This window comes from Oryx dammah, unplaced genomic scaffold (assembly GCF_014754425.2).
Source record: "Oryx dammah isolate SB20612 unplaced genomic scaffold, SCBI_Odam_1.1 HiC_scaffold_27, whole genome shotgun sequence".
Lineage (NCBI taxonomy): Eukaryota > Metazoa > Chordata > Mammalia > Artiodactyla > Bovidae > Oryx > Oryx dammah.
The window spans coordinates 22,744,740-22,757,469 of record NW_024070211.1 but is presented as its reverse complement, the minus strand read 5'-3'; the positions used below and the strand labels follow the sequence as shown (position 1 = coordinate 22,757,469).

At 39.3% G+C, this 12,730-nt stretch overlaps 1 protein-coding gene across 3 annotated transcripts in view; it reads right to left on the bottom strand.

Annotated features, from left to right (window-relative positions):
* Positions 1–12,730, bottom strand: part of DOCK10 (dedicator of cytokinesis 10) — a 236,615-nt gene that overhangs the window by 75,081 nt on the left and 148,804 nt on the right. For all 3 annotated transcript variants that reach the window (XM_040228471.1, XM_040228472.1, XM_040228473.1), the window contains exons 15-19: positions 10,615–10,737; positions 8,188–8,267; positions 5,989–6,176; positions 5,425–5,490; positions 3,606–3,698 (exon numbers count right to left, since the gene is read on the bottom strand). In XM_040228471.1, the coding sequence (XP_040084405.1) occupies positions 3,606–3,698; positions 5,425–5,490; positions 5,989–6,176; positions 8,188–8,267; positions 10,615–10,737 (550 nt within the window). The remainder of the gene's footprint in view (positions 1–3,605; positions 3,699–5,424; positions 5,491–5,988; positions 6,177–8,187; positions 8,268–10,614; positions 10,738–12,730) is intronic.

Sequence of the window (12,730 nt, the reverse complement as noted above, 5' to 3'; positions counted from 1 at the left end):
AACTTGTCTAAAAATGTGAATTCTCGGGCCCCATCCCAGACATATACAGGATCCAAAAATCTGGGGGGGGTTGTGTGTGGCAGGTTTCAGTAATCTGTGTTTTAGCGAGCCTTTTGGGTGATTCTATGCCTAGTAAAGTTTGAGAACTTCTGGATTAGAATGGTTTGCAGTTTACATATATGCGTTACATACCAGCATGCTAACCTGGTAACAAAAGTCAATATACAGTTCAAAGCATGCAATAACTAACAATGCAGTAGAATGAAATTTTCTTTTTTTAGCCAGAGCACATAGGAATGAAACAGGTGCTTAAGAATTCCAGCTAAACTACATATTAAGGCAAATACTCCTCAGAAGTAAGTACTGAAAATATTCACATTATATTTTTAACAGTGTCTTAGAAGAATTGATAGCCATGCTTATAATTAAGGCAATCATTTCTTTTTGCAATACAAAGAAGAAAATGGTTTTGAATCTGCATGGCATAGTTCACCAAGCTGTTCATTAGATACACGTTCTCCTGTGGACAAGCTCACTGCTTTTACAAGGATTCCAGGAAGCACATGAGAGTGAGTGAGATTAAAAGCCACACTTAACCCTAAGAACATCCTTTTTTTTTTTTTCCTTTTAATCTTATATGTCGACAGAGAATGCGCCTTTCAGATGGGCTTTGTTAAGGGGTCAATATTGTAGTAAATATTCAGTAATATGGTAATAGACTTTTCTCTTAATTTTTTTTCACCTCTGTCCTAAATTTATAGGGAAAAAAGAGCATTAAACGGATGTGGAAGAAGGAGATAAGGTTCCTCAGGTCTGTGGTTTCATCAGTGTTCTTTTAGTAAGTTTAAAAATGGTCCGAGTGTAAGCAAGGGTTATAGGCAGAATAATAGCCCCCCCCCACCCCCCGGCCCCCGCCCCCCGCCCACAATGTCCCCGGGGCTTCCTAGGTGTGCTAGTGGTAAAGAACCCGTTTGCCAATGCATGAGACATAAGAGACACAGGTTCGATCCCTGGGTTGGGAAGAACCCTTGGAGGAGGTCATAACAACCTACTCATTCCAGTATTCTTGTCTGGAGAAGGAGCTTGGTGGGCTACGGTCCACAGGGTTGCAAAGAGTTGGACACCACTGAGCAACTTAGCACAGAAAGATGTTCCCCATGGCCTAATCCCCGGAATACATGAATATGTTTCCTTACATGGTAAAATGGACTTTGCAGGTGCAACTAAGATAAGGGTCTTGAGATGGGGAGATTAAACCAGATTAGTTCAGTGGAGCCAGTGTAATCTCAAAAGTCCTTATCAGAGAGGACAGGAGAGTCAGGGTCATAAGAAACGTGAGGAGAGAAACAGAGGTCAGAGTGATGACACTGCTGGAAAGGGTCAAAAGCCAAGGAATGTGGGCATTTCCAGAAACTGGAAAAGCAAGGTAAGGATTCTCTCCAGAGCCTAAAGGAGAAATGGATCCCTCCTGACACCTGATTTCAGCCCTGGGGACCCATTTCAGAGTTTTGACCTGCACAACAAACTGTAAGATCATCAATGTGTGTTATTTAACTCACTAAACTGAGATAATTTCTTAGAGCAGCAACAGGAAATTAATACAAAAGCTGTGATATTTTTAATCCCACACATCATACTGACAGGTTTCATGAGTTCAGACCTTAGTTTAATGGTTAGAAATTAAATTTAATTATTGCAACTTGTTTTTCTGAAGCTATTTATACTACCAGCTGACATGTGTATAGTAATTTACCATTAACCCAATGAAGTTTTTTTGTTGTTGTTATTGTTCTTTTTTTTTTTTTTTTTGCCATGCTGCACTGCTTATGGGATCTTAGTTTCCCAACGAAGGGCTGAACCCAGGCTCCTGGTAGTGGAAGTGCAGAGTCCTAACCCCTGGACCACCAGGGAAGTCCCCCAGTGAGTGTTTTAGATGTGTTATAGCAGAGTGGTGAAGCTTCAGGCTCTGCAGTCACATGGCCTGGCCTATATTTTGACTGTCACTTCATACTTACATGCCCTAGGCTGAGTTGCTTCCCTGACCCCCAGTTTCCTTATCTGTAAAGTAAGAAGGCTCGAAGGTTCATTTTATGTGTCAACTTGACTGGGCCATGGGATGCCCAGATAGCTGGTTAAATGATTTCTCGGTGTGTCTATGAGGCTGTTTCTGGAAGAGACCAGCATTTGAATTTGGACTGAGCAAAGTGGATGGCCCTCCCCACGGGGGTGACCATCATCCTATTGAGGTCCTGAATAGAACAAGAGGGCTGGGGAAGGTGGAACTCCCTCCCTGCCCGACTGCTTGACCTGGAACACTGATCTCCTGCCCTTGGTGCTGTTGGTTCTCAGGCCTTCAAACCTGGCCTGGAATCTACAATAGGCACTCTAGTTCTCAGGCTTTTGAACTACACCAAAGGCTTTCTGCTAAAGCTGAAACTCCAGTACTTTGGCCACCTCATGAGAAGAGTTGACTCATTGGAAAAGGCTCTGATGCTGGGAGGGATTGGGGGCAGGAGGAGAAGGGGATGACAGAGGATGAGATGGCTGGATGGCATCACTGACTTGATGGACATGAGTCTGAGCGAACTCCGGGAGTTGGTGATGAACAGGGAGGCCTGGTGTGCTGCGATTCATGGAGTTGCAAAGAGTCGGACACGACTGAGTGACTGAACTGAAAGGCTTTCTTGGGTTTCCAGCTGAAGATGATAGATTATGGGACTTTTAAGCCTCCTTGTATTAAATTATATCTATCTATCTATTTTCATATTGGCTCTGGTTCTCTGGAGAAAGCTGAGTGGATGAAGGAAGACGGTGCACACTTGGAGGACAGTGTGGTGCCTGGCACATAATAAGAGTCTTAAGAACTGGCAAAGCAGGTCCTGAGGGGAACGGGTCCAAGCTCCTTCAATTACTATGAAGGTTATAAGCAATAGTGCTGGCTCATACTCTAGCCTTTTGTGCTTTGTTCCTTAAGACATCAAATGCTGCTGCTGCTGCTGCTGCTGCCAAGTCGCTTCAGTAGTGTTCGACTCTGTGTGGCCCCATAGACAGCAGCCCACCAGGATCCCTGTCCCTGGGATTCTCCAGGCAAGAACACTGGAGTGGGTTGCCATTTCCTTCTCCAATGCATGAAAGTGAAAAGTGAAAGTCAAGTCGCTCAGTCGTGTCCGACTCTTAGCGACCCCATGGACTGTAGCCCATCAGGCTCCTCCGTCCATGGGATTTTCCAGGCAAGAGTCCTGGAGTGGGGTGCCATTGCCTTCTCCAGAAATGTTGCTACTGATTGGTAGGAACTATCTAACACAATCTTTGTTATAGTAGCCAACGAAATAAAAGAAAAAATTCATCTAATTTGAAAGGAATAATATAATAAAATTTTCACTTTTTAAAAGGACAATCATATGCTGAAATATATGAATTTTCAACATGGTCCTGGGGCAACTGTCAATGAATGTAGTTTTGGAAGCTTGGTTATCTAAACACCTGCTAAGGAACATCCTGAGTCGGAGGTGCAGTCAATAGAGGGCGTTTATCATCATGTATTATCTCACCTACTCACACATCTTTTAAGGAGCTGCTGAGGGCAGGGAAGTCTTGACCCTTACCTCATCCGAGAAATCTGGATTCTGGGAATGGTGCAGAACTGCAGTGTAGGCAGCCGAGGTGAAGAGGGGCCCTCCAGGTTTTCCATAAATACACTGTTTAAAAAATCATGAGTTGAATAATTATGAGGGTCTGAAATTAACCCTGAGCACAGAAAGGCCACAACTTTTTTTCTGTTCCCCATTCTGGAACAAAGATAAATTTTGTTATAACCTTCCAGGCTTAGCTGGCATCTAATTAACCTTGAACTTCTTTGATCTGCTGTCCTGTATTTATTCTACAATGGGGCACTGTTGAAGAAAATATGAAGGCTTTAATTCACTCTGTAGATATTACATCAAAACTGAATATCTGAGTCAGTTCACTACCTAACTTCTGATTACTGGAGATAAGAGACTGTTCACTTCTGATTCCTGCAGCCCATGGTATCCAACTCTGATCTAGAGTTTAAGGTCATCAGTCCTGGGTGACCACAAGGCTTGGTTTGACCCCAGTACTTGACATGCCAGCCCCCAACCAAGAATGCTGAAATCCTAGGGCTGGTTCCAGGCTCTACCATATTGTATTTTTCTTCTATCCCAGGTCCTAATCAGGCCAGCTGGTGGGGATATGGTATTTTCTGGTCATAAAAGTCCTTTTAGCCCAAGGTTCAGAGTCCCTCTACTGAAGTTAGCTGTATCTCTGAGTAATGCTCTAGAATGCAATGAAACAGAGGTCACACATACCTGCAAGTACTTTTCATTTTTAAGAATTTTCCCCATAAGCAATGCTCTAACAGGCCTGGTGTGTTTGCCATCTGCTCACTGCTATTGTTTGCCTGACAATTTCATTTCATTTGAGTTTTTCTCTCCTGCTGCTAATGCTATTGTGGAACTTGGAACCTGAGGAGGCTGAGAGTACCTTAGGACAATTTTAAAGAACTCTTTCTCTCTACTCTGCATGATTCATTCAATCACTCAAACTGCTTACTGTTCTTCTGAATAATGCTACCACCCTTCTGAGTTTGGAGAATACAACTGGTCCCTGACAGAGTGCTTTAAGAGATGATCTCAGATAATTGTGGGGGTTAGCTAGAAATGAGTTTTGTCCTTTACTATCTCTTTCCTCTGATTCATTGAAACTGGGAAGATCTGGCTGCAAGCCCACTAAAAAGAATTTTCCACTCTATTTTTATAGGTTACTTTATGTTGTTTGAAGTTCCTAAAATAAAAAGAGCATACATCAAATATGAACTCTGAAAAAAGCCATCTAGTTGCAGTTTTATAGGTTCAAACAGCCCAGTTCATACAAACCTCATGGTTTTATTGATCTTATTAAATCATGTGATCAACAGCAGGGACCAGCTTCCCAGGGCCATTTCCCAGGTCCTCAGGCAGATGACCACATGCACCTTCCATAAAAGTGAGCATCCCATGGGGCCCCTGCATTAGCCATCAGGCCAGTAGGAGCAGCCCTTCTGCACAGACCACGTGAAGGCCAGCTGGGATGTGGCATTTGAAATCAAGTACGGTGAATTCATGAGATGTAGGCTAATCTCTGAAAAGGGCAAAGACTTCCAGCGGGGAATCTTTGCATTGATTTCACACTAGAATGCCTTCCTTTTTTCCAAATCATGAAAAGCTAAGTGGAGCCATGAGACTGGCATTTCTAATAGATCTAGTTAATGGTGGCTATTCAATCAGCTACATGTTAGGAAACTTAAAATAAACGTACTAACTGCTCCTCTTTCAAGCACACTAAAATAAAAGCTTCTTGGTGGTGGAGGGAACCAGGGCACCTGCCTCCCCCTTTACGCTGTGTTCCCCCTGGAGCTTGGCTCACCTTCAAGGGCCTGGCATCTTCCTCATCAGAATTTTTGAATTCAATGCACACGGTTATATTTCGTGCCTGAAATTACAGCAGAGGAAATGGACATTGTAATTTCCTATTAGATAACATCACAAAACAATTCAAGTGCCTAAAATAAGTAGCTTCTAATTAAATCTGAAAAATGTAGACTAGCCAACATTTTCTTGTGATATTATTCATAGTGCTCAGAAATAGAAGAAGGATTTGGAGAGATTATTTAAAAGGGAATAAAAGACTCATATTGAAAGTACAGGTATGCTATTTTCAGAGTCTCTCTTAATGAACTAAAAATATAGTCTAGAACAAAATTAATTAGGGCTGATTTCAGAAAGGATTATTCATATACTATAAAATGTGTATCCTTAAACACTTTTAAGGTAAAACTCATCACTGCCTCTCATTAAACATTTTCTTCAAATAGTTTTCTATCCCAAAGTGTTGGCCCATAGTAATTTGTTTTTGAACTTTCAAGAAGCCATCTTAATATGGTCTAAATAGGGTAGCGAGAGAAGATGATATTTCAGAAACATATCATACCTTGTTGAAACATTTCTGGCTATCATACTTGAGGTGCTTGGGGTAAATGTAAATCTGATTTTTGTATACTCTGTAAGGACGGCAATACTTTGTTGAGTCATAAATAAATTCTTCCACTTCCACTGTGGGTTCTGGTTTTGCCGTCACATTGAAAGGCTTGACAGGAATAAAGGACGATGTTACACAGTCTTTAAAAATCAGAAATAAAAGTTTGTCATTGAATATGATCGTAAGGGAACAAGACTTAATCTATTTAAAAGTGAATCTATTCAAAACAGAAATTCCATACTTGTATACCAATTTATGTTAAATTATGCTGGCATGAAAAATTTTTAGGAGGCAAGCATGATAGATAATTAGTGATATATTTAACATCAAAACTAATGTCTCAAAAAACTGGCAAATCTTTTGGATTTATAACCATTTTCTTTTTGCAGTAAGCTTCATAGAAAAAGTAAATTTTAGCTAGAGATCCTCGGAGCATACTAACCAGGCCGGGTTGGACCCCTGGGTTGGGAAGATCCCCTGGAGAAGGGAATGGCAACCCACTCCAATATTTTTGCCTGGAAAATCCCATAGACAGAGGAGTCTGGAGGGCTACAGTCCATGGGCTCACAAAACGTCAGACATGACTGAGCGACTAACATATATAAGATACAAAATAGTCCACTGACCTTAACCATAACACTATAAAAATTGATCTGTGATGGAACAAAACTCTGACCAATGGATTTATTATTGGCTTAATTGTAATTTTCCCTATGGAATGATTTCACAACATTGGTCATAATCACCCTCTGCATTAGTTACAATTTTATTTTTTCTTTGGTTTTTACCATCTCTTAAACTCTAACTTTGTAAAAAATAGCCTAAAAGGGGGAAAAGACCATGAAGAATATATAAATCAAAACTGGTCACTATATAGTTTGGAGGCTTCAGCCTGCAGTACTGAAAGACAGCAAGGTTTTATACCTTCCTTTACTCCATCTAGAATTTTCCTGTGTCCAAACAAGCAAAATGGTTAGCTAAATATGCTTGGGAATCAGATTACAAGATTCTTTTTACAAAAAAATCATGTATAATTTTTAAATTATATATTTAGATTTCTCTGATGTTCTCTGGCTCTTTCAGAGAGAATATTTTAGCTTTCTCTTTTGCTATTTTTCTTTTCCCTAGGTAATAACATCTACTTCCCACATATCAGGTAGAGGAAATGGCTTAGTTTATCTTCTGGTTTTTCACCCCAATCAATATAAAAGTGATTTGGAGCCATGGGTTAAGTGAGAATGCTCTTTTTTTTTTTTTTCATATTACAGTGACTTGTGGAAAAATCATAAGAATGGAAAACTTAATATTGCTCATGGTAATTCAAATATCCTGTGATAATGACCCTTTTCCTGTTTGTAGCTCTTTTTAGAATGCCTTTATTCATTATTTGCACCACTGAGAAAGTCACTAAAAAGCATAATAAGAAGGAGAAAAACAATCTTACCACTTATAAATCAATTCTGAAGATCTTATTTATAAATTAATAAAATTGCTTCTGAAATTTAAATTTTCACTAACATAAATGAACCATATTCTGAGAAAGACACATGCTCTCTGTGTAATAAGGGTCTAGAAACATTCCAGCTATAACCACTGCATGGCCGTGGGTAGCTACACATGGTGTCTGGAGTAGCCCTTTGGCAGCACAGTGTGGCATTGCCCAATATGGGTTAGGTTTATCAATACCTCTGAAACTGACTTTTGTCGATTGCAACCCTTCAGTGTTTGAGGATTAACTGATATAGTGTAATATCCTGCTAGGTATATGGTGAATATTAGGTTACCCTGAATATAGCTCCTATCTTATAATATGTATGCCGCTGCTAAGTCGCTTCGGTCGTGTCCAACTCTGTGCGACCCCACAGACAGCAGCCCACCAAGCTCCCCCATCCCTGAGATTCTCTAGGCAAGAACACTGGAGTGGGTTGCCACTGCCTTCTGCCTGTAATACGTATAAGTCTGTCCTAATGGAGAAAGAAGTCCCAAATTTTTACACGATAATGAATTAGTTATCCCAAACCTTAAGAAAAAAAATCCCAAACAAATCTTTGTAACAAACTGTCTATCTAATGAACCAACCAACCAATCAACCAACCAAAAAGCCACTGAATACTCAAACTGTACAAAGAAACCATGACATCATCATCATACTTGGATGCTCCAAAGGAATGTTGTCGACAGCAATATCCAGGCTTCCGGGAATGGTCTGTGTTTTGCTTATTCTGTCATTTCTGTGAAAGTATGCCAGCACAGACACACACACACACACACACAAACACACAATGAGTTAATTCTAGTTGTCAAGGAAAAAAAAAAAAAAACAGTCAACTGTAATTCTGAGCTTTGATAAGAATAAACAGTGGAACCTTAAATAATCTGTGAATAATTTCATTTAGCTAGTTGAAAACTAAAATGTATGTGATTTTGCAAATAAAAATTAAAAATCAGGGAGGGATCAAGTTATAGATATTCTAAAGGATATTTTAAACTTGTTTGTACCACTTCAGATAACCATTTATTTAGCCAAATAAGTACAATGTAAATTATTAGTTTTGGTAAATGGTAGATAGCTTTGTTAACGAAAGATACTAGCATTTGAATTGATTTAAATGATTCACTTTCATGGGGAATTTTAAGAATTTTTGAGAGCAAGGCTGCTTTTTGCTACAACTGCTTTTTCCCTCTTCACCAACAATCCAGGAGGAAAAGGGACCTTTCCTTGACCCTGGTTCTTCTTCCACCTTTGCAAGTGTATGTAGATTCTTCTTCACCACCTAACCCTGTTCCCCCATTCATTCTAATTTATGAGTCCTTGAATTTCTTTCCTTTCCTCTTTCCTAAAACCTTCTCCCCTATTTTCCTTTCTAGTAAAGTAGAAGTTGTTGATCACAATTTCAAATGTTACCCCTCTTAGGAAATCTACTTTGAGAGGCAGAATAATTATAGTGGTGGGTCAAGTCAGCTCTTTCCAGCTCGTGAGAGTTGATGGTTAAATTTTCAGCTATTTTGCCTGCCAACTGTAAAACACAGCCATTGTTAAAAATAAAATTATATAAACTTATCATTAAACACATTAATTAAACACCAAGGTAATAAGTACTAAAATTTCATCACTTAGTAACTGTTTCACTACATGGTGAGATGATGCATGATCTTGAGGTTATTTACATCTAACTGTGTGGTGGAAATGTCATGATGGTGCGCACGTTTCTTCCCAACTCCATGTCGCTAAAGCCCCATTGGTAGCTTGAAATCAGTAATGGTAGAAGTTACACCACAGAATTCAGTTATCAGTACAAATCAGTTGTTTCCTGCCAGAGGGTCAGGAGTAGACATTTATCAGCACACTACTAAGAATAAATGTCATAAGGTGTGAGGCATCTGTGAAGTAATTTAATCTCACAGTATGGCACTGGGTATTCCAGATGCCCTCTAAATGCTATAATGATTACTTTCTTTGCTAAACACCAATAACATGGGTTTCATGACAATATGGTCTTCCGTTTTGCCCATTTCTTTCTGCTGTGTTACAACTTTTTATGTTTTAATACATTTGGGAAAAAGTAAAGAGAAAAAGTATACTTATTTTCTACTTAGTGGCTATAGGAGTTTTGATCATGAAGTTTGAAAAAAGGAAGGTCTCCCCATGTAAGGAGTGGTCCTGTATGAATCACATAAAAAGTAATATTGGCTCAATTCTACCTTTATTTTGCTTTCAAAGGTTTATATTTTTTCCAGAACAAAAAAAGACATTGGGCAAACTTCCCTTCTAGTTAAATAGAACTATATCATTTATTGAAGATACAGAAAATATTATTCATAGTAGTATATTATTTTAGTTCTGGATAAACAAATTAGTTGATAAGAAATTGTTGATTCTGAGATGGGAGAGGCAGACAGCTTATATCTGGTGAAGAGGCAGAGGGTACAAGCATCCTGAGTGTGTCAGAGGACTAACAGTTTTAGTTCAGTCATGTATCATGAAAGAGCTTAACATCATCACATCATCACGTTCCTGTCTGTTCCTTGGTATGCTTACTCTCAGAACCCAGTCACCATGCCACGAGGAAGCCGTAGCATCTGATGGAGAGCCTCCCACGGAAAAGAACCAAGGTCTCCACCCCACAGTTCTAGCCAAGCTCCCAGCCAACAGCCAGCACCAACTTGCCAGTCATCAAATGCACTATCTCAAAAATGGGTTCTTTAGCTCTATTTGGTCTCTTCCAGTTAATGCCATATATAGAAGAGACAAAGTCTCCTCACCTAGCCATGCTCAAATTATGGACTCAAGAGTAAAAATGATGTTGCTTTAAGCTACTAAATTTGGGGGTGATTTGTTACATAGCTATCAATCACTGATACAGTTTAATGCTTCACTCTCCTTCTATATTATTCTGGCAAATTGACTCTTAGGGTGTCAACTGGGCATATGTGAGGTCACCTGCAAAGCATCTGTTTTCGAAGGAGCTTGGTATTTGAAGAATCTGGTAATCAATTATTGTTTTTGCAGAAATACTAAATGAACAGTAGCAATGGAATTGATTCACATTGATTTCAAGAGTATCCCCCAAGTCCTACCTTACATAGTCTGACGCTAGCTTAAGGAGGTCCTCAGTTGAAATCTTGTTACTTTCTTGTCTATACAGTGGTGAAAACCTTGAGTCTCTGTTCATATTTCCCTGGTTGTCCTTAAATACTGGTCTGAAAGAAAACAATATTTATTCAGTTTGATATCTGGCATGGGAGGGAGGTAAGAATTCTACTACTGAACCACAACGCTCCCCTTTTGGTATTTGGATATCATTCACCAAGATGATTTTTAAGTTGACTAAAGTCATTCAACTTCCCACTTAAAATGGAAGAAACTCCAAGGAACTTATATAGTAAAGAGACAAGAAAACTTCTTTGACAAAAATTTCATTTGTATACTGTATTTGTTATCTTTAATTTCTTATTTTCAACCTAGTATCTACAGTGACAGCAGCCCATATTAATTACAAGTACATTTATTTATGATTTAGTAATATATCAAAGCCATAGAGTATTAGGAGTGTGGAGAGGAATAGGAACACAGGTTATTACTTTTTCATTATTTCCTGGGCAAGTTAGGGTCACGTTGGGTTGGGTGGTGCCATTAGAATTTACGAGTAGAGGAAATGGGATAAGGTGGTGTATATGGCTGTAGAGAGGCAGACTCTTTAACATTTTCATGGAGATAAAGGTGCCCATGTCCTAAAGTTTAGGACAGACACAAAGATAAAATCGAAAACACCTGAGTAAGCCTTTTGTACCAAACAAAGAGAGTACCATGAACCTGGACAATTTATTTCCTCCCTTGGTCCATTTCAATGGGATTATATAGATTTATTTAAAATACATAAAGTTTTTTCATCCCAATAATATTAATGCGAGGCAACATTTATTTTATTTTATTTTATTTATTTATTTATTTTTTTTTAACATTTCTTGAAAAGCAAGTATACATAGCATCAGTTCAGTTCAGTCGCTCAGTTCAACTCTTTGCGACCTCATGAATCGCAGCACGCCAGGCCTCCCTGTCCATCACCAACTCCCGGAGTTCACTCAAACTCACGTCTATCGAGTCAGTGATGCCATCCAGCCATCTCATCCTCTGTCATCCCCTTCTCTTCCTGCCCCCAGTCCCTCCCAGGATCAGAGTCTTTTCCAATGAGTCAACTCTTTGCATGAGGTGGCCAAAGTATTGGAGTTTCAGCTTTAGCATCAGTCCTTCCAAAGAACACCCAGGACTGATCTCCTTTAGGATGGACTGGTTGGATCTCCTTGCCATCCAAGAGACTCTCAAGAGTCTTCTCCAATACCACAGTTCAAAAGCATCAATTCTTCGGCACTCAGCTTTCTTCACAGTCTAACTTTCACATCCATACATGACCACTGGAAAAACCATAGCCTGGACTAGACGGACCTTTGTTGGCAAAGTAATGTCTCTGCTTTTGAATATACTATCTAGGTTGGTCATAACTTTTCTTCCAAGCAGTAAGCATCTTTTAATTTCATGGCTGCAATCACCAACTGCAGTAATTTTGGAGCCCCCAAAAATAAACCCTGACACTGTTTCCACTGTTTACCCATCTATTTGTCATGAAGTGATGGGACCGGATGCCATGATCTTTGTTTTCTGAATGTTGAGCTTTAAGCCAACTTTTTCACTCTCCTCTTTCAATTTCATCAAGAGGCTTTTTAGTTCCTCTTCACATTCTGCCATAAGGGTGGTGTCATCTGCATATCTGAAGTTATTGATATTTCTCCCGGCAATCTTAATTAAAGCTTGTGCTTCTTCCAACCTAGCGTTTCTCATGATGTACTCTGTATATAAGTTCAATAAGCAGGGTGACAATATACAGCCTTGACGTACTCCTTGTTCTATTTGGAACCAGTCTGTTGTTCCATGTCCAGTTCTAACTGTTGCTTCCTGACCTTAGTGCCATTTTTCTTCCCTATAATTTATCATACTCTGTGCCCATTGAGCAAAAATTAAACCTATGTGTAATTGATTTTTCTTTAGTGTTAGAGAAATGCTGAATTTTTATTTCTCCTAACTTAAGAACCGTCAAGAGACTCTTAACTACTCTTTAAATGAGCTAAAGATTTCAATACATAGGCTGAGAAGGTCATTTAAATGGCTATCTGATCATAGAGACTGAGTTTAGTGTCA